This window comes from Carya illinoinensis, chromosome 8 (assembly GCF_018687715.1).
Source record: "Carya illinoinensis cultivar Pawnee chromosome 8, C.illinoinensisPawnee_v1, whole genome shotgun sequence".
NCBI classification, from domain to species: Eukaryota; Viridiplantae; Streptophyta; class Magnoliopsida; order Fagales; family Juglandaceae; genus Carya; species Carya illinoinensis.
The window spans coordinates 3579206-3605140 of record NC_056759.1 but is presented as its reverse complement, the minus strand read 5'-3'; the positions used below and the strand labels follow the sequence as shown (position 1 = coordinate 3605140).

The 25935-nt window shown below is 37.7% G+C and overlaps 2 protein-coding genes and 1 long non-coding RNA gene across 3 annotated transcripts; 2 read left to right on the top strand and 1 right to left on the bottom strand.

Annotated features, from left to right (window-relative positions):
* Positions 1-822: 822 nt before the first annotated feature.
* Positions 823-4437, top strand: LOC122317969. The gene is made up of 3 exons (XM_043135067.1): positions 823-1464; positions 2745-2983; positions 3617-4437. The coding sequence occupies exons 2-3, from the start codon at positions 2747-2749 to the stop codon at positions 4250-4252; spliced, it is 873 nt and encodes a 290-aa protein (XP_042991001.1). The 5' UTR covers positions 823-1464; positions 2745-2746; the 3' UTR covers positions 4253-4437.
* Positions 4438-5704: 1267 nt separating this feature from the next.
* Positions 5705-6428, bottom strand: LOC122317970. The gene is made up of 2 exons (XR_006244695.1): positions 6328-6428; positions 5705-5998 (listed from the first exon to the last, which is right to left on the bottom strand). It is a non-coding gene; the product is annotated as an uncharacterized LOC122317970 (long non-coding RNA).
* A 3452-nt stretch (positions 6429-9880) lies between these two features.
* LOC122318717 lies at positions 9881-13534 on the top strand. Its single transcript, XM_043136294.1, has 3 exons — positions 9881-12447; positions 12560-12647; positions 12737-13534. Exons 1-3 carry the CDS (start codon positions 9881-9883, stop codon positions 13532-13534), a joined length of 3453 nt encoding a protein of 1150 aa, XP_042992228.1.
* Positions 13535-25935: the final 12401 nt, after the last annotated feature.

Genomic DNA, 25935 nt, shown 5'->3' with positions numbered 1-25935 from the left:
AGAAATGTTAAATCCAATCCAAAATCATGTATTATTATAATAATAATAATATTATTAATATAATATATACATGTGGGATGTGTTTGGTTGTGACTTCCCTGGATGGATCAGATCATGATGTTGTGAGGTTTAGGATTTTTAATAGCTGTTGGACAGGTATGTCTTTGCCCTTTAGCTTTTGAAGGAAAGCGATGTGTACTGGGAAGTTTCCCATATCTTCTACTATATATCTCCAATCCCAATGGTTTTCTTTTTATATATTGTGATCGTAAACATGATTTTAAAACATTTTGTTATAAATTTCTGCAACTTAATGATGATAATGTAATCACATATAGACGATTAGAGTGAAGAGTTTTTCTTTCATGTTATTATGATTCACATGAGAAAAATGAGTGACAGAAGAAGTAAATACTGCTAAAAGTTAAAAAAGGAAAGAACCAAAACCGGATAAATCTTCAGATGAAAGAATATGACATTGTACGTGATGTCATAATATTACATGTAAAAGGAAAAAAAATAAAAGCGACATTAGCTCTTTTTGCGCACGTTAATGTCAGGCACCGGCAGTGGATATCCCAGCACCTGAATCTTGGTATGCAGATGAAATCTCTATCACTGCACTGGACTAGCTAGTTTGATGTGGTGGTTTAGTACGGAGAAATAATAGTACTTGGCCGGAAGGGAATCATTGAATTTGCAGAAAATAAAAAAAGAAGATAAAATTATATATATATATATATATATATATAATAGCCATGGTAAAATATTAGTATTGTTAATACTTAATATGGGTAGGAGAGAAGGAGGCACCATCCTGCTATCATTATTCATGGATATCTGGATGTCCGCAAGACTTTGTCTGGAATATCTCGTTCACTGGCCTACGTTGGCTCATAGTTTTAGTAGTGTCATTTGTTCTTATTATGCAAATTTGTGGCCCCCACTCCCTTCTTTGATCTTCCTCCCGTGGTCCAGTGCAACAAAAATATAATAATACAACACCATATAACAGCTCTCTCTCTCTCTCTCTCTCTCTAAATATTAGACACACAAGAACATTGCTAGTCCAGCTTTTTTTTTCTTGCTTCCCTTCTTCACAGCCTGTCAAGTCCGAATTATTAATACCGAGGTTATTGGCTTTTTTTTAGAGGGAGGATTGCTTTGTGTTCTCTCTAAGTAAAGTGAGAGATTGCAGGTTTTGGCCTGCCAAGGGATTTGCTGGTAAAGAGGTGTCAAGGAGTCTTTTTGCCGACATCACCACAGTTATGCTGCTTAGATTGCTCCGTCCATGTTTCGAAAAATGATTCATGGGTTCTGATGAGTGAATAATTGGCTAGTTATTCTTTTGATTCTAGTTTATTAAGCAAAGCCAGCATATGGGTGAAAGCAGAGGCATGAGGGAGGAAGACGCTCAATGAGATTCGGAGGAGAAAATCACGATCAGGCCATTTTATGTCACAGGTAACGTGACTTAAGATGTCTTTTCACAAGTTTGTTGATGACTCTTCGTGCAAGTTCTAGTTTGTTTTCATGTAATAAGTAATGTAGGTGATAGCAGCAACTTTTTTTTTTTTTAAATACTCATGCTCCTTCAATCCTTCTGCTCGAGGGAGGTTGGGGACTGTTATGGTGGTGTTTATGCTGTATGCATAGAGATATGTCAACAAGCTTGAAAGTCAAAAGGATCTTCCAATTAAATAGTCGACAGTACACAAATTGATGTAAGGTTGAATTGATGGTTCTCAAACAGTAAATTTGCTGCAAAAACTGAATCCCTGGCTCTTTCTATCTCATATTCTGTTTTACTATTTATTAATTAATTAATTAATTTTGATTTCTCTAAGTTCTTAATCTTGAGCACAACCAGAATATACCTTGGGCTATTATGTGATTTCATCACGTGGATAACAAAAAGGCCACTGGAAGAAACAGGAGGAAGTGGACACTTTCTGAGAGCAGTTTTCCTGGGATGAAGACCACTGTTGTTCTAGCCACTGATGGTGGCACCAAAGAAAGAGTGAGAGAGGAAGAAAGACCCACTTCCCATTTTTGGTCTCAATATTTGCCCACATCGTATCTTCTTTTTCATCCTTCTTCATTGTCTGTCTGCTGTAGGAATATGCTTTCAGAGCTGCCTATGCAATTTTGATTAATTCCTTCTGTTCACCTTTTTATCTAGTACCACCAAAGGCCTCTGTTTCCACAATTTCCTTTATGTAGCAAAATAGTCTGTAACATTTGCACACCAAAAAGGGATTTGGTAGAATTGAAGGATAATCTTCTGTAATTAAAGGTAAAGGCAAGTATGGGTTTGGATAGTGTGGATGAGTTCCACTAGCTGGAAGTGTTTATAAACTGTTTCTAGCAATTATATATGATTTTGACAAGGTTGGAGATAACGTGATCAGATCTTTCCATTAGTTCTTGGTGCCTGAATTTCGCATCAGACACTGACTTAGTCAACCAAACTCTGTCTCCACCTTCATGTAGTGGCTTCCTATAAATCACAACCACCCCACTGAAACTCAAAAAGATAAGAAAAGGGGAGAGATATGGATAAATTTTCTTGTTCTCTGCTCGTTTCCGAATGTCTCAATATCTTCAGAAATTTTTTTATTAAAATTTGGTAATTATTGCGAACTGTTATCAATAGTATACCAGCCAAAAATCCGGGTGGTGTCTCAAGATGTATGTTGAAATATGTTATAATTGGAAACAAATTGACAGTTTTATTATTTCAGGCATGGGGACTAAAATTGAATACGCCATCGATCTCTTAGCAGCCTCACCAAACAGCAAAAGCTTTGCTGTGCATTGTGTGGATGACTGGCAGCATTTGCAGATTAGGGGAATAAAGGGGAACTGCTCTAGGACTGGAGTGGACAACTTTGGGGACTCCATGGAGAAGAAGCTTGAAAATCACAGCATAGAATCCATCAAAAGGACAATGCAGATGCATGAAGATGTCTTCAAACACCAGGTACCATGAATCTTTAGTTACTGATACTCCTCTTTTGTCTTTTAAAAAAGGGAAGATGGCCCTAATTCTGTTCTGCAAATTTTGTAACGATCTGTTCAACATTAACCGGTACAGTTATAGGGCCATGGGCTAGTACCAGGCTTTTTTGGTGTCAAATATTTCTTTCCTGAAATGAAAAATAAAGGCTCCCTTTCAGGCTTTTCACATATATTCTACCTATTTTGCTGAACTCGCTGTGCCAGGAAGGAGTTAGTTGTGCTGGCACATCTTATTCATTAGCATAATGCAAAATACTTACAATCATTGCATTTACTGCCATCACAATCAACACTTTTTAGACTTTAGTCCTTTTATCTGGTGGCATCAATAGCTATATTAAGCATAACTCTTATTTCCTGCTATAACAACCAGAGCCACATTATTGGCTTTGTCCATTTCTAAGAGCCCACCAACCACCTCTTAATAAAATCTGATATCATATTCCCTTTAATTAACTATTTTCACACATTATTGACTTGTCTCCTTAAGAGTTCGAACATCCTATGAATTTGCTATGTATCAATTGAACACAATAATTGCAGGAACTTTTTGTTGATGGAAGTTAGCAATGTAATAACAGATTGAAAGTTGCAGGTACGGGAACTCCACAGGCTCTACAATGTGCAAAAGATGCTAATGGAGGAGCTGAAAAAAGAACTCAAACAAAACATATTTTGTGGTTCCATGACTAACTCAGATATTAACCGCTCTCCCTTCATTAACTCCAGCCATCCACCAACAACACAAACCACTGGTGGATTTAATCTCAATCTTCAAAGCTTGAGAGACGATCCAAACTCAAGGGAGAGAAGTGGCAGTTGCTCTGGAGACACCATGAGAATGCCAAGGGGTTTTGATCTTGAAAGGCCTGCTGGGGAAGACATCTCAACAGGAGTCAGCACCACCTTTGATGAAGGGCTAAGCTCCCAAGGGCCCACCAGAATTCATAAGATGAGCATCGATGGGTCTGCTGAAGATAGCCAAGTGGAGCTGACATTAAGCATTGGTGGTAGCTTGAGCAAGAAGGCATTGAAATCCTCCCAACCTGAATTAGGATTCTGCGAGTCCTCCCATATGGGAAGCAAGGAGCTTGATTCATCTGCCTCTTTCAAATCTGATCGAGGAGAGGACTGCAGTGACCCCACCACCCCCATGAGCAGTTCCAGTGCGATTTTAGATCAGGAACGAAACCGGCCACATTGGCTTTTCCAAGATCTAAAGCTTAAGTAGGACTTTGGACTTGAACTTGTTGATGTTTATCCTTTCAACTCTACATGGACCACTGGATTTACACAGTTTGCGCATTAAGATTCCTGAATTATCTGCCACCTTACACGGTTAAATGCATAATTAACACCTATTTCTGAGGTGTGTACATTGTTGTAAATAGGGGAACTACCAAGCTTATCACCTTACTTGTCCTGTTTATTAGTTTAGTTGGGGTGTTTAAGCTTTGAATCTTGGAAAACCAATGAGGAAGCAAAACAACTCTCTGATTACATGGGCAGATTGGAAATGAATGAACGAATGATATGAACAATATGGTATATATGAGGAAATTTCCGCCTCAAAGAGCACCAAAGCAGTAGGGAGTTATCAAACTGCAGTCTAACATGTACAGGATTTCAGATCAAGAAGCATCACACTTTCGATCGGACAATCAACAAGAAGCCAAATGGGGAATAGAGATTAGTTAAAATTAAATTCGTTCAACATGATTGAGTTGGCCAAGAGAGTTCTGATGGTATTTCCTTGCTAGAAATTTGTTGCCGAACTATTAAAAACAGTGTTTTTTCCCGTGTCATTTTAGGGACTTGGGCTACGATCTCTTAGGCGATTCCTTGTCTCTATCCCGTGCCTCCACCATGACAAATTGTAAACCGTAGAACTTGAATGTACGAGCTTATCTGCCAGCTATTTATTGTGCTTCTGACTTTGCTTCCAAGGACAAGCAACAAAAGGCAATTCATGCATACTTCTTATGAACTCACTGCGAGTGTTGGCAATATATATGAAGACTAAGTTCAGAGATATTTTTTACTTCTTCGACCAATACGAGTGATACAATAATACGCAGTATCACTTGCCTCCAGATTCTTATTATTTGCAACAATATGGATAAATCTGAAGGCTTTTTTTTTTTTTTTCCCTTTTCTTTTCTCAGGACTCAGGAAGAACAGAACACCATTTTTTTTTTTTTTTTTGGGATAGGCAGGAAGAAGAGAACACCATTGTGGGTAAACGAGACCAAATGAGCTCGAGGAATTTGGTTGTTGGGTTTGAAGCCACCGAGTCCTGGACCTTCTTTCCTAGGGCTTCATTATGAGTTCAGATAGGGCCCTGTGTTCTGAAGCTACTTCTTGGGTGATATGTTGAATTCAGACGAAACAAATGGATAACTATTAACCATGCATCGTCTTTAATGTAATTTTAGAAGATGGTTACCACTTAACATGAATAAAAAATAGACGACATGACACAATCTTTAACTATGTAATGTTAATGATGATGTAAACGTCTGTTATCTTGTCTTAGGTTGCTTCCTTTCAAATAAGAGAAAGGTTATTAAATTATTATTTTTTTGTTATCATCCTTCTACCATCCTTTAATGAAGTATTAAATTATTAAAAACTATTTATCATTCGTTACTTATCATTCAGTGCTTGCTTGGTGATTAAGTGCTTGCTTGCTAACATCTTTCCAGTTTTATTTATTCTAATCTAATGAAAGGAGCCATGTATGATGACAGACTACGTACAGCTAAAATCAGTCTCCGGTATCCCTTACGAGCTATTTCTGCAATAAAAACTTCCATCTTTTGCACGTCACCTCCGAATATATCTTAAAGAAATTAAGCTTGCCAGCATTCTTTCAAATGCCCCATGCCATCCTCATCAACTTTACACGCCTTTCGCTGGCGAGTTAATGCTTATTATCTACGAAATGGGGGAAATGCTCATTTTCACGACGTTGTCCCTGGATTGGAGTAATCGTTATTCTCTTTTAAGTTACAATCATAATAAGTTCATAAAGATTGAAATATCTGAGATGCACTTAATTACACGTACATGGAGAATATGATCATACGTACCCTCCCAAATCACAAAGTTTGAAGAAATTTTTTTTTTGACAAGTAAAAGGTAGTATTAATAATAATAAGCATAGTCCCTATACAAGATGGTATATAAGAGATAAAAACCTATTTAGGTCTCTATAGAAGATGCAAGGAAATCATGTATATTCAAACCATAAAAATCTATAGTTAAGGTCCACAAAAATAAAGTATTGAAAAATAAAGAACGAACCTCTTCTGTTGTCCGCTCCTTATCTTCAAAAGTTCGTGCGTTGCGCTCTTGCCAAATACACCACATAATGCAGGTATGAACCATTTTCTACACAGATTTGACACTACAACAAAACTAACCTTTACCAACTATTTTTTGTTCGATATAAAAGAAATTGACGCAAGTAGTCGTTTTTTACAACGACCCAAAAGTCGCTGCAGACACTTTATTCCCAAACCAACCGAGTTGTTTAAGATGCATGTTGCGTCGGAATATTGTTTTTCTTATGACGACTTTGTGCGTTGCTGATTAACACAAGCTTTGCCAGCTAGGGATTTTCGTCGGGTTATAGCATAAGAGCGCCAAGCAAGAAAAAGTGGTTATTTTCCCCAACTTTGGACGCGCGAGGACCCTCTGCACTTCCACCCCTTTCCCCAACAGACTTCGGCCACAGCAGTTGCATGCAAGCAAATCCGTTCCCAGTAACCTCGCACGGCGCCAACTCCGTCGTCCTTGCAACCGCCCCATTTTCCGAGTCCCAAACATTTGGCCTTCACTCGCGGCAACCCTAGTGGTCAGACGATCTTCTCTCCGATCGAAATCTCCACAATCGATGCCCTCCATTTCCACCTTCCCGTACAAATTGAAGCTGCGTCCCTCCATTTCGAGAAATTTCTAAGATTTTGGGCAGAATAGCTAATCAAACCGAGGCTCCAGGTAATCTATTGTTGCCTTTGCATTTTTCTTCCCCCCCTTAATGAATTTGTTGCATAACGCCAGAGTTAGGGGATCCTTTTTTCTTGCTTGTACTTTGATCCCGATTTCCCAGAATTTTTAGTGCCGCTTGTTCCCCTGTTTTGCATTCATTGTTGTTGTTCTGTCTCTGCTGTTTGAGCTACGAGAATCAGAGTGTATTAGATTATTTTTTGCCGTAATGCACCACATGATGCATGCAAAGCTGGCACGCAACTCTAATAAATAAACGAGTCCAAAAGGTTTTCCAGTTTCCCCTCTAGAAAGAGCTCAATATTCATCTCCGGCCTCTTTTGAGTTCTTTTCAGATCATCGATCTCCCTAGCTCTGTCCTAGCTAGCAACCATGACTTTGAGACATTTATCTTTAACTATCTATATAATACAGCATATCATTGATATAATACAGCATATCACTGCATGTATAATACAGGGTTCTTGGGAATGCTTTTACTGATATATGTGGAAGTAGTACGTACCACACGTAATATATTCAATTAATAAGTAGTACGTACTTCGATGATCTATACTTTAATAAGCACTAGTCTAGCTAGCTTGTACGAGATCATACATATTGGTAAAAAGTGACATGATTTTTCTAATAGATACTCAAAAATTTACGTTGTCATGTCCCGGGCCACTTTATGATCATGATCATACGCTTCATGTACACTCCTGCATGCACATGCATCGAAAGCCAATATTATGTCTTTCCTAGCTAAATATTACTATAAAATATTTTAAGTTCTTTTTATATAAAATACTTGAGCACTATATATATATATATATATATAAACCTATGGCTATATATGAAACAATATATATAATTCAAGTATATAATATATATATATATGTTACTTGAGATTTTTCTCTGCATGAAGAATTTGATCTAGTGCCTAGCTAATTGGGAGCCATATATAAATTATGACTAGTCTCGATCGGTTTCGCAGCTGATCATTGCATTCAAGTATTTAAAGCACATGTCCACCATGAATTTCAGTTGTTAATATATATAGTTTGAAACTTGAGGTACTTAAATTTCTAAGGTTGATTAAGGTCAGTCGATAATCAAAACATGATATTCTATATATACCCTATATATATATATATAGGCAGTATGTAGTACTGACCGAATATTTTTTCAATGACCTACTTATAATTAATTGCAGTATGCGTATACGTTTAATTTAATTAAGAATAAATCCAGTTAATTTGACCAAATCGGCCTGTAGGTGCAGAGACTACTGATTAAATTGACCAAAACTTTTGCAATATAAGTGAAGATCATTGAAACACATGCTTCTAGCCAAGCTACCTGGGAGAATTGTTTGATCAATGAACATGACCTTCACTGCATATTGATCAAAAAGTTTTGGCTACCATGGGGAAGTTAAACAACTAAATTGTTCATTAAATCCAAGTCCTGTGGCCACTTTATTGCAGCTTGTGGGCTTCCATAATACTGCTTATATTTATTACTTCAGTTAATTAGGTTGGGAATGCCAGTATAATGAATGTCGAAATCCATACCATTAGAGGGTTGTGCAAATTTACTGCACAATGTCCTTTTGCTTTAGAAGCTTCAAGCAAAAAAAAGCACTAAGAAATAATTATTTTTGCCCTACTGTGATCATTCCTTTTTAAGTGTTTTCTTAAAGATTATATGCAAGGGGCATGTTCATTAAGTAGGCCCCAACACGAAATTATTTGGAAACCATTGTAAAATTGAGAGAATGAGAGCACAAAATATATCTTTATGTGCTTAAAGTATAACATAAAAAAACTCACACTGCATGTATAAGGAATATCAGTTTTTTAGCATCTATTCATTTGTAATCCATGCTAAATTTAACTTAGACAGATTCACATATTGTCTTAGGTTTTTTAATGTATAGCATTGTCATAGTTTCTTCAATGATATTGCGATCCTTCATCCATGATCAAGAGAAAACCTGTATTTATAGTTCTTAATATTTTCTAACTTTGTGTTGATGAAGAGTTCAATACAATTCTGATATTCCTTATGCAATAGGTGTAATACCAAAAACCTTAGCCTTACTAGCTTTCAAAATACTGAAAGTCATTGGACAGGTAATATACGTTACAGTATTGAAACTGTATCACTTACTCCAGTTGAAAACTAAATGGGAGACTCATCATGAATATAAAATACACTCTTTTGACTCTTTCTTTGTGAAAATTAACTAAAAATTTGTAGTATTGTCACTCCTTACTGTCGATATTACGGTTCAACCATTAATATTTTCTGTTTTCTTCTTTTATTCTTTGCCCATTTCTTCTAGCTACGATACATGCATGATCCCGATTTTGTTGGCACAAGTTAGTTTGCATGATCTAATCGTTTATTGGAAGATATTTCAGGTTCATCAATCGTGATCAATCCTTACCTTATAATATGACGTCCATAGCATGATCAAATATATTATGTGGTAAGTCTGCTGTGAATTGTTCCATCAGCTGTTTACATGCTGTAATGATTTATCTATTTATTTATAAATATGCCATGTTTCCAACAGTTCAATGTTGTTTAATTATTATGTGAATCAGAATTATATTTAGCATATTTGTTTATTGATAAATGCTTAGAAACACATGGCTGATGGTTTTTACTTTGCAATTACAATTACATGAATGCATGCTTCATTATGACATGATTGGTAACTACCTAGCACACTTGTACAATATATTATTTGCCTTTAATTTTTCAGTCATTTGGTACTCATTGCATGGTGTGATTCTTCTCCCTATTTCGTGCGTTGAAATCTTTAGATAAACTAATTATGTCGTATAACCCGTTTTAGATGGATAGGAGTTGGATGAACTTGCCCGATAGACTTCGAAGTCCTGCATATGCCGAAGGGATGAACCACTTCCTCACAGTAGCACGAAGCCATGCTATGGGAAGTGACCGAATCCGGTGTCCTTGTCGGCTATGCTCTAATAACTTATTCTTGCCTTTCAGAGAGGTGGAGACTCACCTGTTCATTAAAGGGTTCAACCCTACTTACACCCAATGGATATTTCATGGGGAGGAGGAAACTCGCCCTTTGATTGATGTCAATTCCAATCCCGATCTCACTGATGAGGATGAATACATCGATGACATGGACCATATGTTAGATGACGTATGGGCAGGGACATTCCATAATGTCCCTCAAGGTAGCCAAGGCGACGCTATTCCAACAACTTCACACCCCTCCGTACCAGAAACTTCATGTAAACCTTCTTTTGATCAGCTACTAGAGGATGCCCGACGTCCACTTTTTACGGGGTGTACAAAATTTAGCAAACTCTCATTCGTTGTCAAGTTGCTACACATCAAAACCCTTGGTGGTTGGTCAATTAAGTCATTTGACCAGTTGCTTAACTTGTTGCGGGCTGCCTTTCCTGATGCTGCATGCCCATCATCATATGAAGAAGCACGGTCATTGGAGAGAGGGTTGGGGTTCAAGTACCACAAAATTCACGCATGCCCAAACGACTGTATATTATTCTGGAAAGAAAATGCTGATAAGAATGAATGTCCCGTTTGTAAGGCTTCAAGGTGGATGTCAACTACACATGGGACACGAGTTATTCCTCAAAAGGTGTTGCGTCATTTCCCGTTGGTTCCAAGACTGCAGCGGTTATATATGTCTACAAAGATATCCACTGATATGCGATGGCATAAAGACCAACGAGTCACAACTGATACCATTATGAGGCATCCAGCAGACTCTGAGTCTTGGAAGACATTTGATAAAGACCATAGTTGGTTTGCTGGGGACGCTCGCAATGTGAGGCTCGGTTTGGCCAGTGACGGTTTCAACCCCTTCAACAATTTAGCAAAACCGTATAGCATTTGGCCAGTTATCCTCGTGCCGTATAACTTGCCTCCTTGGTCATGCATGAAAGACCAATTCTTCATGACATCCCTACTTATTCCTGGTCCTAAATCACCAGGTAATGACATTGACGTTTACTTGCAGCCATTGGTTGATGAATTGGTTGAACTTTGGGAGCATGGGGTGCCTACATATGATGCCTCCACTAAAGGGACGTTTACGTTGCATGCTGCTTTGATGTGGACAATTAATGATTTCCCTGCCTACGGTAATCTCTCTGGGTGGTCAACTAAAGGAAAATTGGCATGTCCTTCTTGTAATGCCAATACAGAATCAAATTGGTTGAAGTTTGGGAGGAAACAATGTTATATGGGACACCGTCGATTCTTACCGCCAGACCACATATGGAGATCGAAGAAAGGGTTGTTTAATGGTAAAGAAGATCACCGTATTCCACCAAGGGTGTTATCTGGATCAGACATTGTCAGTCAACTACATATGGTTGGGGATGTGCAATTTGGTAAATCCCGTAGAAAGAGAAAACGCACTTCGGAAGAGTTGAATTGGACAAAGATTAGCATATTCTTCAAGTTACCTTATTGGTCAACTCTTTTGATTCGGCACAATTTGGATGTTATGCATATTGAAAAGAACATTTGTGATAACATCTTTGGTACTTTATTGAACATTCCTGGCAAAACCAAAGATAACATCAATGCACGACGTGACCTGGAGATTTTGGGTATGCGGAAGGAATTACATTTGAGGCATGCAGGTGAGAAGTTTACGCTGCCACCTGCAATGTACACACTCCACGGAGATGAAAGAAATAAATTTTGTGAATGGTTGGCGGAGGTTAAGTTCCCTGATGGGTTTGCTTCCAATATTGCCCGTTGTGTTTCCGTACGTGATTGCAAAATATTAGGGTTTAAAAGCCATGATTGTCATGTTTTCTTGCAACGCCTACTTCCTATCACAGTTGGGGGGTTCTTACGACCTGACATTGCCTTGGCTTTGACTGAGCTCAGCAGTTTCTTCAAAAAGTTGTGTTCCCGAACTTTTGATATAACTCACCTATCCCAGCTTCAAAGTGATATTGTCATCATCCTATGTAAGTTGGAGATGATATTCCCTCCATCCTTTTTTGACGTAATGATCCACCTAGCTATTCATTTACCCCGTGAGGCTATACTTGGGGGTCCAGTACAATATAGATGGATGTATCCATTTGAGAGGTTTCTCGGCAAATTCAAGCGGTATGTCAAGAATAAAGCACGACCAGAAGGTTCAATAGCTGAAGCATATATTCACCTTGAATGCCTAACTTTTTGCTCAATGTACCTTCAAGACGTTGAGACGAAGTTCACTCGAGTTGATCGCAACATTGATGGCGGAGGAGAGGACACCATAGATGGTTTCTCAATTTTCAATCAACATGTTCATCCATTGGGCGTAGCATCTAATGTGAAATTAGATGATAAACTCCTTAGCTCAGCTCGATGGTACATTCTTAACAACTGCGTAGAGATTCAACCCTACATAGAGTATGCATCCTTCATATATTTCAAACAGTTATGTTTTCCAATCACAGATTTGGGTAATTTTGTGTTATGTCCCCATGGTTTTTACATACATGGCCTTGGGTTTTGTGTGCAGTGAGCACTACGAGAAGTGTAAGTTGCATACGCCAAATTCTTGTGATCGCATGCACAAGAATGAGTTTCCAACTTGGTTCAAGAAACATGTAAGTCCAAAATCCATTAAATACTTAGATATTTCCCCCACTAATACCGAACTCCTAACATGCTGAGGCGGTTCACCTTATCCTGGCAGGTTCAAGACCAACGTATAGTCAACCCGCAAGATGTTTCCGCAGATCTATATGCATTAGCTTGCGGTCCTGACCTTTGGGTTGCAACATATTCTGCTTGCATTATAAATGGGAAAAGGTTCCATTCAAAACAACGTGAACCATGGCGACGGACACAAAATTCTGGTGTTGTTGTAAAGGGGGAAAATTTGCCTAATAATCTAGACTTCTATGGTGTTATAAATGAAGTCCTGGAGTTACGCTATATGGGAGGGCGTCACGTTTACTTGTTCAGTTGTGATTGGTTTGACGTTAGTGATCAAAGACGGGGGGTCCGAGTGGACGTCCATATGACTAGTGTCAACATGTCACGCACTTGGTATAAAGACGAGCCATTTGTGTTGGCATGCCAAGCTTCCCAATGTTATTATGTAAAAGATTTACGGTTGAAAGGGAATTGGTATGTTGTTCAGAAGTTCACAAATAGGAATGTTTACGACATTCCACCAATACCGAGGGCATTAGATGATAAGGATGTCAAATCAAGTGACGATGATGCCTATCAAGATGATGTTCCATCATATGAGTATGCTCCTATGCATTGTGATGATGATCCAGTCATAACTCCACTAAGTAGGACTGATATAGAACCTATAAGTATTGATGCCCCAGAAGCTATGCATTTGGGCCGTGACGATCAGAATACCAGAGATCTCATCAACAATGAGGCCTTTGCTTACGCTTCAGAAGATGGTTATGGCGATGGGGAATATTCAGACGAGGAATATTTCTCGACAGATGAAGAGTCAATGTCGAATTAGACCACTAAATGTGCTTTGTATATAAGGTAAACGAATTCATATTATTTGACTACTGGACTTCAATGGCCATAACCTTTACTACTAATATGTCATCATCCTACTTATTAGTGATAGCTATTCTATGATAAATGCATTATCCTGTACTGTGCGATTTATTGATGGCTGTAGTGTAATGAAAATATTCTTGTGCAGGGCGCTTTAATATCTACTTGGGGCAACTTGGGTAGTAAGTGGCCAAATGGCCGTTATTTATTGCTTGCTTGTGTTGCTGGAGTCTTTGTGTTGATTCTAGCCAAACATCATAACACATGTACTAACCATGGTTATGGATGTGTGCTGTTACTGCAGGTGATAAAATGAACTAAGCTGTAACACGACAGCCTGCTGTTGTAGCTAAATGTTAGCTGGTCAAAGTCGACTACTAAGTCTATGCTATAGTGCATGTGATGTACTATTAATAAACTAACCATGTGCAACTTGAATGAGATGCGTCTGAAGAGTAAAAATCGTATTTTTTACTGCATCCATAATTATGTCCAAAATTAAGAATGCATGAAGTTATAAGTAGAGAGAAAATGTGGACATTGTGTAGCAACCATTAGTAATGTGGAGATGCAGTAGGAGCATGGAGAAAATGCAAACTGAAGCTCATTTTTATAACTTATTGCTTGGTATCTTAATATTAGAATAAAATGCAGTCCATATAGACAACATGCACAATTACAATTGCTCATATTAATGATACTTCTAGTGCCATACACATAACTGAACTGCATGAGTATTTTACATGGGCAGTGCATTACAATTGAGTTATCCCAATAGAGCTAGCCTGGGTATTCACCGTCGATATATTGGAAGATTTTCTTGATAAATTAACTTGTAATGAGATGATCACTTAATGCATGGTATAAATATAGTGGAACTTGCCCGTTATTTTTAGCTCCATATAAGGACCAGAATCGAGTTGACAGAGTCTGTGGGTGAAATCTTGTCCAATAAACTAAAAGAATCCAAAGCAAGAATAAACTAATTCGTTGAAATGGCTGTGTTGCACTTTCCAATTGGCAGATGACCATAGAGAATTGGAAAGTGAGGTAAGTAATATAGATATAATTACTATATTGTATGCAAGGGGAGACAAGCATAGATTAAAATAATTGGACTCATTTGGGCCAATATAAGGGAGTTCTTAAATAATTACTAAAATGTGCTTCAATTGACGAAAGTTGGTGATAAGGAAAAACCTGCTGATTCAAAGGTAACATATGGATAACAGGCACCCAGACAGAGAAGCTGCACTAAAGGTTTTGGTTAATTGATATATCCAAATTGCAAGCTTTCTTCCCAGTATTAGATATGCATAATATATTATGGTGTCAGTTGTGGGCAGTATTATAAAACTGTAAACTTTAAAATTCAGATCAACACTAAGAATTAATTAATGCTACTGCAAATTAATACATGATGTATTATAACACAATACATCAGAATCAAGAGACGTTTCTAAGTAAATAATTTGATTTACTTAAAGGCTAATTTCAGGTAAATGGTAACTTAAATTATTTAGTGTAAACTTAATAAAAACCTGATGTGAAAACAGGTGGATTTAATATCAGTGGGGTGGGGGGAAAGTTTTGGCGCTGGATTTTATTGGGCGGGAGACTGTTTACTGAAAGTTGGAAAAGCAGGGGTAAATTTGGAAGTTGCCCCATTTAAACTATTGCATATCAGTTGAATGAAGTACACGGTTGGTGCTGATCATACATATTTCGAAGCTGAAGAACTTGCCACTCTAGTTTTCTCAGTTGAATTCAGCTACTGCTCTTGGCTTCCATATTTCTGAGGAAAGTTTGGGCCTTCTTGCTGCAAAACTGCCAACACCCACTTGGTAAGAGGTGCTAAATTTCAGACTTGCTGTTAAAAGGTTCAAGGTAAGTGAGGAAGGTATTTCTTGTTCTGTGTATTCATTTATAGCTTTTCTTGAAGACACAAAGGCTGGTTTGTTCTTCTATAGGCATGCTTCTATCCTTTCATTTTCTGGACAACATGAATAAATGTTGTTCATGATTTCCTTACTGGTTTCCCGTTGTATTTCTTCTTTTTCTTGTTCTTTACGATTCATGCTGGAAGTTTCTAATGGGAGGGAAGTTGGAGATTGAGAGGGTTGTCGTGATTTCTGTTGGGTGGGCTGATTTGACAGTGTGTATATGATGTGGACACTATATATATTCTTCAGAGTTATGTGGTTTAACTCTATAGAGAGTTCTCCATTACATGGAGAGTGAAATGCTTGAGTACATAGTCCAACAACAGAAAAAAAAAATGGTGATATAAAAGGTTAAGCTTAACCAAACCTGTTACGATCCAGGTGAGGCATGGCTTGGAAGAATGCAATGCACGGTCATTTAACAACACTTTTGTTCCTATTCTTACCCTTGGTACTAGCATAAAAGGCCAGGCTTTGAACTCCATACATATTAACATATTTTTTGATTAAATCATAGTCAAGTATGCTTACTAGTGAATTGAAATGCTGATAATTGAAGTATTATAATATCTTGATCCATATCAGAAGCTAGTGTTGATGCCTGAATCATATTGGGCAGGTCATGCTGCATGCCCAGTAACCATCCGATCACTTCAAGAAGACAGATTCATTTTGGCAACCCTTGGATTACCTACCAGGTAAGTTGCTACCTAACCAACAACAGCATTGGTCCAGTACAAAATATTCAAGGAGGTAATCTACTTTCCTTATGTTAGGTTGAGATTATTCAGCTGCATGGTAAGTGAGGAAGTGCAGATGTAGGACCATATATTGCATGCCTAACTTCAAACTTTGAAATAACATGCTGTAAATTTGCCTATAGAGGGAAGCTATTAAGACTATAAGGCCAACTTGATAATAGTAACTTATTCTGCTGCATAGGTTGATATGGGTTATTACGGAATAAATGAGCTAACATAAACAGCCGTAAGTTGTTACTTGAGTTGTCTTAAGAAATAGTATTAAGACAGGGAAGCACTGGTTAGGACTTCTTGTAAATGGAACTTAAGAATCTAAACTCTATTGATATTGCTCTACTATTATACCTGTAGGTTGATTGCAAGCTGCATGGTGTTGCTTTGGCAATGTTTTAGATCTTGTCAAATAGTGGTACATGTTCTGTGTAGAGCAATTTAAATAACATGTTCTTTGTAGAGCAATTTTAATGACATGAGTAGGAAATCTAGCCAAAAACGAGCAAAACATAAGATTTGGGTAAAGTGCAGTTTTTCCCACTTAATATAAATATAGACTTGCATGCAGTTTTCTTGTACTCTGTAATATTATAACACAGTAAACTTTCTGTGTTAGGGAGAATGTTTGACAGAATTTGACCTGGAATTAATTTATATTTATTGCATGATCTATTTTGATACATGAACTGACTCAATCACCTAAAGGGGGAGGTTCAGTAATATAACCCTTTAGGCTTGTAGGAGATTTACTTCATTGATTGACAATCAATGATTTTCAGATCAAGTTGGATAAGTAGATGGAACAAAGTGGGAGAGCAAGGGGTAGAGGAGTTCGACAATTTAAAAGACGAGGTAGACCTTTTTCAAGAGGCCGACCACGGCCTCCACTTATTTGCCGATGGAGTCAGCAAGAGGGTCAAGGCGAGAGCTCTGATGAGTCAACACAGCCACAATTACATGAAAGAATTCATGCAAACGACAACCCAATACCAACAGCGGACACTAATAGAGGGTGTATTTCGAGATGGAGTCAGCTAGAGGATCAAGACGAGAGATTTGATGACTCAACACAACCACCCTCCAAAGAAGGAAATACTGTCAATGCTGATCCAATATCGACTCATGACACTAATAGGGACAATATATGGCGATGGAGTCAGCGAGAGGGTCAAGGCGAGAGCTATGATGAGTCAACACAGCCACCATCCGTATTCAGAAATACTGTCAATGGCAATCCAATACCAACAGTGGACACTAATAGAGACCCTATTTGGCGATGGATAATGCGAGAGGTTAATGGGGAAATGCATGATGAGTCAACACAGCCACCCTCCATAGAAAGATATCCTGTCTACGCCAATCCAATACCGACAGCAGACACTAATAGAGACAATATTTGGCGATGGAGTCAGCGAGAGGGTCAAGGAGAGGACTATGATGAGTCAACACAGCCACCGATACATGAAATTAATAACCCCAGAACCAATCCAATAACAGGAGCCATTTCTACTAGAGACAATATTGGTAAGGCATTAGTTGTGTTATTCATGTACCTTTAGAATCAAGTGACCTGCAATACAATATATTACAGCCTGCTGTTTTGGGTAATTTTATATTGTTGTCAGTAAATAATTGCTGCATTATTTTCACATTTTAATGACAGAGGACGAAGCTGCAGTTCCCGTAACAAACGTTGGACAACAGAAACGTGGACGTGGGCCCGCTAAGTGTACCGAGTTCGATAAATTAAGGAGGCACGGGAAAATACCTTTGAGAATAAATGATGGGGAGACAGCACCTTGCTGTGAGAATGCCTCATTCTTTACAACACGAGTAACGTGGATTTTAAAACATCATGCGGACATAAGCTTTGCAAGATGGACGGACGTACCCAAGTCCGTTAAGGATGAGTTGATTGACAGGGTCAGGGTAAGACAATATACACAGCTGTAGGTGCCTTGGTATAAGGAAGGCCACTTAACTATGGGTTAGATGACCATAGTTTATTTTTTGTGTAGGGTGACTTTGAATTAGATTGGGAACTTAAGAACCATCGGTTGGCAGTTTGGAAGCAGCTGCGTAAGAGATTTAACGCATTCCACCATGAGCTTCACAAGAAGTATTTGGCATATGCGAGCCATGAGGAGGCATTGGCTGGTGGGACAAGCTTGGTCGAGCCCTTGGTATGGGTTAAGCTATGTGGCCGATGGGGAAGTGATCACTTCAAGGTATGTTAAAGCTGTTGCTTATTGGGCTACCATTTTGTATATACAATATAGAAAAGTCTTGACAAAGGTCCATATAGTTGGCAGAAAAATAACCTGTTTACTTGCATGATGGCAGAAAATCTCAAACATAAATAAGGAGAATCGTATGAAGCTGAAGATTAATCACACTGCAGGGTGGAAATCGTTTGTGAGGATCCTAGAGGAAAAGGTATAGGGCTTGGGTTGGTTTGCTTCTAATTTATTCAAGCTGATTATGGTAATCTTAAGCTGCAAATCACAATTTCATGTGGAAAATTTTTAAACACACAGCCTTCTGTTACGATCAGTGATTGGAGGTAGTAATTGTAAGTTGCTGCAGTAATTGTAAACCAACAGATTTTTGCATGTTAAAAAATTCTGTTTTAAAATCTAACTGGATTATGTGGTCAAAGATTTGCCATACTTATGTGCAATTTCCAGAGACAGCCATATAATGATGAGATTAGATTTATCAGAAATAGGACAAATGTGAGATTAGCATATTTGTGTATTACGGTGGCATGCAAAAATATAAGGCCATATACAAGCTAGGTTAGGGGTTATGTACCTCCAGGTATGCGCAATGTGGGGGGGAGAGATCAAAGGGGTTGTTGTCAGATGCATGTACGGTGATAAAATAAAGCACTGTTTTCCACAAGAGTTGATGCTATGTCTATATTAGCTGTGCAACCAGTTATGGTATTGTTATGAATTTTCATGGACAAATGGTTGCAGGTGATAGTTAAAAACATGATCGAAGACGTTAGACTTGCCACTAGATTATTAACTTGCAATGGATATATGCATTACATTTGAATCATAGGGTAAGACAAAGTGTTGTAAAATTGATGAAAAATCCAAAGCACATCTAGTCAATGGGAAAATGATATTGTAACTGTGGCTGTACACTAATTTATTCACTGCAGAATTTGTTATGTACTATATGTCTTAAGGCCTTTATTCCTTATGGTTGTTGAACCATGTAACAAAATTGGATGTTTTATTAACAAATAGCGATCCGAAGGAGCAAACTTAGTGGACTTCTACAAAGCAGTCCGTTGGTCAAAGAAGAATGATAGATTTGTCACAGATGCCAGTGAAGATATTTATGTAAGCCATCTCAAATCTTTCACGCCAGATAGACTAAAAGGCATAGTTAAAATAATGGTGAAAATCTGTACCATGGTTTCATAACAGAAACATGATGAGTAACTGATTTTACACTATGTGCAGAAGGAGATGGCTGGAAAGATGGATGACTTAGCCCCTGAGAATCGTACTGATGAGGCAGCTAAGGCTGTCTTTAGGGAGGTACTTGGGCATAGGCCAGGATATGCACGAGGCCTCGGAGAGATGGTGATACCAGAGTCTACAAGAGAAAAGGACATGTTACAAGCTAAAGAGTATGCCCTGTTAGTGGAAAAACATAAGAAAGATGCAGAGGACTACAAGAGTCAACTAGACCGTGTAAGGGAAGAAATGCGAGTGGTTGTGGAGCGTCAAACTGAAACTGATGCTCTGTTGAGGAGTTTCATGGCTTCATTTCAGTCGCGCGAGGGAGATACACTTTGGGGGAGGCAGTGACCCCCGAGCTGCATGAAAAAACCTTTTAGCAATTTTTTGACAGATTTTGGGTGCATTTTTTGTGGGTCATTTGTGTGCATGCCTACTGCATGCTTTTTGGGAAAGGAGGAGAGGGTGGCTGGGGGAATACATATAAATATATAACTATATATATGTAGCAAACTGCTGTCTATCTATGCCTTGGGTTCGAACTGGAGTATATTTTTGGAAGCCAAAATGCAGTGGGATGGCTGGGGGAGGTTCAAATATTTCTCTAGCTGGCCATATATGACATGGTTAATGAACAGAGCAGATGTCAGTTTTAAGCTAGTAAGTTAGGATATTAGGGGAGAAGTTCAATGGGTTACATACTCAAAGCTGAATTAGTAAAAAATTCAAAATGTAAGTATATATATTTTTCACAGGAACTCGTGAATTCACCCAATCACACTCTCTCTATTATTACACTCACATTGACAGGGATGTTGGTATGCAGGTACAACATAGAGGGCAGTGATGGAATTGGTTGCCTTTGGGCTGTGGCAACTGGACAGCAATATGGGGGGACGACATCTCCAGCAAATCCCAAAATGAAATGTTCAAGTGTTTTGAAAATGGTTGCAGATGTCTGGAAATATGTTACATCACTGCCCTGAAAGGTGGGGAAAATTACAAAAGTTAATGTTTCTGTTGGGATGACTGTGTTGTAGTGATGATTATGAGTTGGTTTGTTGATTCATGCTATTGAAAAAGTTTCATCAATATATTATGATAAATAAAGAGAGCATAGGATACTCATAAAAAAAAATAGAGGGAGCATAGGTTTTAGATGTGCTTTGATGGGCCTGTGTACAGAATTTTTCTCAAATTTGGAAAAACTTTGGCTGTCATTTTGGTTATGCATTGTAGTTTAAGAAAAAGTTGAGAATGCCAAAGAGATCAACATGTTATATTAATTTAGTCATAACCATGCCATTCCCGTTTAGCAATCCTTTATTGCATTCATATATGCTTAGTCCAATAGTGTAGAAGACTGATGCATGTTGGCTTCTACAGATATGGGGCAGCACTTGAATCATCGACAAATTTTAATACCAAATGAATATACGGGGTGGTCTACACAGATTAGAGATAGAGGTTGGAGGAAGTAATGGGATTATTACTTCAAAAAGTGATAGCAAAATGGCCCTAAACTATGGTGTTCATTCATTTTCTCATCTTGTAGGTTGAAACTGAGTGGTTTATAGTATATGATACCCTTATAAATGATTTGAATTATAAGGCTACTAAAGATCATAAAGACCTCAGATTTCTAGCAACTTATGACTGTAAGTAATAGTTGGATGAGTATTGTCTATTCATGTAAAGGTGTTAAGTTAAAAGGAACACAACATACACCATAGATGCCAATAGAGGAACATTTGTATCATAGCTGGGTTTAGTGAGATCTTGGAATGACAGCTAATTAGGTTGGGGTTTATTATTGCAGTGGCTGGATAGGAAGTCGAAATCCAGGTAATATATTCAGGGTTTGACAAGAAGTTTATTGTGATTTCATGACCAACTTCAGTAACTAGAAATAGGACACTTAATTAGGTTGATATATAATGCTCAGATTTGATCATTATACAAATAATTGATCTCGAGAGAACTTACACTAGGTTAATTGACATTGCTAGTATTATAAGGGGATCATAATAGCGACGTATAACTGCTGTAGTTATATATGGGAAGTGAGTGACAGAAGCGACTGCAACTAGGCAAGTACATGAATATGTAAGCAATCATGTTAATTATGTCGAAAAAGTGATTTTTGCATACCATTAACAATTAAGTTAACTATATCTTTACACTGCATTTATACCTCCATTGATGTTAAATGGGTTATGGAATGCAGGTGGTTGGAGGTAATGTGAAATAATTACAGTATTAATGGGCGGCCAGCTAGGGAATTTTTGCGGTACTGCTATATATGACCAACTTAAGCAGTTCTTACCACTCCACCCAATGATGTGTAGGGCTATGCTGCAGTGCTCCATGACAGTTCAGAGGGCATGGACCAGAAGGTTAATTGAGTACCATTCAATTACAATATATCTATTGTAAGAAATCAGTCTCTCCTCTCTTTCTATGTGTGAATTATCCGAATGCACCAGTGTATATAAATGGATTTGTGAAAGTGTTTAAATACATGTGGTACTTTGTGGGGATTGGACTAGTTAGTAGGGGCTGGGCAGTTGGAAGGAAGTAAGAAAAATGTTCTGGAAACACAGGCCATTTATGTATTCCACCAAAATGGCACTTTATTTAGAGTTTGATGATCAATGAAGCTGTGGATTTTGGATGGCAATATTTTGTTTGGGTTGCAAGATGTGTTGAATTGAGAAAGTTCATTAGTTTCTTCAATTGCTCAATTGTTATGCAAGGGGTTACAGATTTCATATATGACACTAGACAATTCAAGAAATTCCAGTTTTTAGACTATTTATTGCATGAGCTACAAGACCCACATAGCAATTTCATAGTGAATGACTTAACAGGGGGGTTTAGGTGGTCTATTGTAGCAATTAGCATGGAATCTATATATCTGCTTGTTTATTAATGAAAAAAACAGATGAATAAATATAATTATATATATATGGATATATAAAATTATATATATATATATATATATATATGGATATATAAAATATATAAGATTGTTGTGATCTTCATTTGACTAAGCACTTTTTCCAGTAACAGTTATTGACTTCTATTGGCAATGATAAATTTGGTAACATGTGAATTCTCTCAACCCTTATGGAGAACACACATTTCAGATTTTTATTTTATATTTATGATAATATTGGTATATATATATGATCTACTTAGTATGTTACCAAATTAATGACTAATATTATCTTGTAAAATGCTCTACTGACAATATTATGATCTATGCATTAATTAAAGTAGCAGCTTACAAAAGCGTGTAAATGCCTGTTAATATGCAATATTGTAGTCTGTGGGGAGAAATGTAGTACACAAAAATAGGGGCAAAACAACGTCCAATAGTTTTAAAATATGGTTTCCGTCGTATTCACGTATCTTGTAAAATAAATCGATGCAACAAAAACTAATACCTGCTGGAAAATCCTCTAATATCCAGTCAAATAAATTGATTGCAACAGCTGGGACGAAAAAGATCTTTTAAGTAGGACACATTGCAACTAATTCCGTTAAGGTCGCTGGCACTACAGTCTACTGCTTAATGCAGCGGCAATATATGGACGCTAGCTGGGTAATAGACAGGGGGCAAAATAGCCAACTTGATGCGTCAGAGCTCTTTCCGTTGAGAAGGAAGGCATGGCAGCGATTTTCCAAAGACGCAAACTGCTGGGTTCTGCCGGCGACTTAAGAACAATATCCCGTTAGTTTTCAACTTTGTTGAGAAAGGACAGCATCAGCGAAAAACAGAGTATTTGTGGTGGATGGGCTGCCGACGTAACGTTAGAAGTTACAGCGATTTAAATTTCAGTCGAGGATGCACCCCATAAATTGCAGCGGCATCGTAGCGGTACTGCGACGTTGTAAATCGACCCAAACACTTAGCTGCAGCGATTACAATCGGAAATCTTCACATCAGTTGCATCGGCTTTTCTCTGTTTTTCCCATCAGTAAAAAACGATGGAAAACATCTGCTTTGCCAACGATTCACGACATTAGCTGAGTTCCAGCAGTTGCAACGATTATATGGCGTCCAACATGCGACGAAGCCACGATTGTTGGTACAGTCCATCAGCTGCGAAATATGGGGTGATTTCCGAAGGATTCAAGAGCTGCAACAGGGCGTATCCTTTGTAGTGTGATTTGTGAATTGCCGCCCGGCATCGCCCAACTGGCCAATACTTCAATCACTGAATTCAGTATCACCCAATTTAACCTTATACGACTAAATACCTCGTACCACAAGGCTTGGACTGTCTCACAGTGTAGCAAGAGATGATTCATTGACTCACCAGCTTTCTTACACGTACAACACTAATCAGTAATAATTATCCGATGCTTTTGTAAATTATCTGTAATCAAGATCTTACCAAGTGCTGCTGTCCAAATGAAGAAAAGCGTTTTGGAAGGCGCCTTATTCCTCCACAAGTTTCTCCATGAGAAATGAGAGTTTGTATTAATTGTAAGAAATTTATAGAAAGAACGAACCGAAAAAGTACACTTACCCGCAAGTTTCCACCACAACTTATCTTCATTCAATCCATTCAGCTTCGTAGAATACAATAGGCTGAAAAAAGCCGCAGAGCTATCTTCTTCCCAGTCATGTGCAACTCTACTAAAAGTGACATTCCAAAATATTTGGTTCCCTGAACGAACAAGAGATCCACCACCGAAGCTTCTTGATCACAAGCCACACGGAAAATAAATGAAAAAGAATTATTCAGTGCCTCCTCTCCACTCCAGATGTCCCTCCAAAATAAAGCTGCATGCGCGCAATTAGGAAGGAAAAGAACTACTATATTCTTTTAGTTCATCCTCGTGCAATCGTTCCGAATCTCACCTTGATTTCTAGTCTTGACCCCTACACTTCCCAGTTTTGTAATGGCGCTCACAGAGGCCCGTCTAAAAGCATCGTTGTTTGATGCAAATAAGTTGACGGTGGCCTTTGATCTTGCATCTGTAAACAATACCTGATCAGAGGTGAAGAGACCCTTTCCTTGCTGAAGGTTTCTGTAGTAGGCGTTGTCGAATGATCGAGGCGTGGTTGGGTCCATGTTAATGGCGTTTCTGGGGTCGACCTTTAATGGACACATCTGTCTTAGATTTAAAGCATAGGTTAAATCTAGTGTTGGGTCAATCCGGTTTTGAGGGCTGAATCGGGACCAAAATAAATGTAAATTATTTTTTTTCATGTATTTTTAAAATGCTTTTAAATATTTCAAAAAAAAAAATTCGCAACATCAATAAAAAAAATATACTTAATTTCAAAGTATAAAAAAAAAAAAGAAAAAAAAAACTGAAATTCATGTATCGGGAGAAATGCTCGAGACCCATCATCGAGAACGCAAGCATTTCTCTTTTACAACCAACCAATTTTACTGTGCCAGTTCATTAAAAATAATTTAATTTTATAGAATTACCATTCGTTTGGGATAGAATTATAAAAAATTTGTAAACTTCTTATTTTCCTTTTGTAACAATTCTAGGCAATATCTAATTTCTTTGTTTTAGATTGAATGATAAAATTTATCTATTCCCATTTGTTTAAATCTTTATATAATTGATGATTTAACATGATTTTAGTTTTTTATATTACCCAATACTCCAAAGACCGTTGATTTTGTTTAAGACATTTGAGAAACAAATTACAATCATAACTAATTGATACATGAAATAACGTGATCACTAAGCTAATTCATGCGAGAACATGCATCAAGTATCTTATAATGACTTTTAAAACTTGTCTTAAACCTCTATCTGCAAGTGAAAATAATGAGAATTGGTTCATTATCTACGTGGGTCAACTAAAGACTATGATAGTCACATACCAATTAATGAAGAATATTGGTGCATTGACTTCATCAAAGATCACATGGCTCTCCTTTGGCATTGGCTGTCTTGATGACTATTTTTTTTTTCAAGAAGAGGATGAGACCTAAATTTATTAAAAAAATCTTGTTAGAGAATATAAATCCACATGCAATTTGCATTTTTATTGAATCTTTGCGGATGGTATTTGAACGGGTCTGACTTAAAGTGGGAGTCTGTGAGACTTAAATTGTGTCACCTACAACACAATGAAACGGTGTGACAAATTTGTTGAGAATTTGTATCCCCAATCGTAGTTTACAAATTAAAACATTAATC

What these genes read in the sequence shown, in the direction of transcription:
- LOC122317969 (XM_043135067.1), top strand. Translation starts at nt 2,747, where the DNA reads ATGGGGACTAAAATTGAATACGCCATCGATCTCTTAGCAGCCTCACCA. An exon ending in AAGATGTCTTCAAACACCAG is followed by an intron (nt 2,984 to 3,616) that starts GTACCATGAATC and finishes TGAAAGTTGCAG; the next exon opens with GTACGGGAACTCCACAGGCT.
- LOC122318717 (XM_043136294.1), top strand. Translation starts at nt 9,881, where the DNA reads ATGGATAGGAGTTGGATGAACTTGCCCGATAGACTTCGAAGTCCTGCA. An exon ending in GAGATTCAACCCTACATAGA is followed by an intron (nt 12,448 to 12,559) that starts GTATGCATCCTT and finishes TTTTGTGTGCAG; the next exon opens with TGAGCACTACGAGAAGTGTA. An exon ending in CAACTTGGTTCAAGAAACAT is followed by an intron (nt 12,648 to 12,736) that starts GTAAGTCCAAAA and finishes TTATCCTGGCAG; the next exon opens with GTTCAAGACCAACGTATAGT.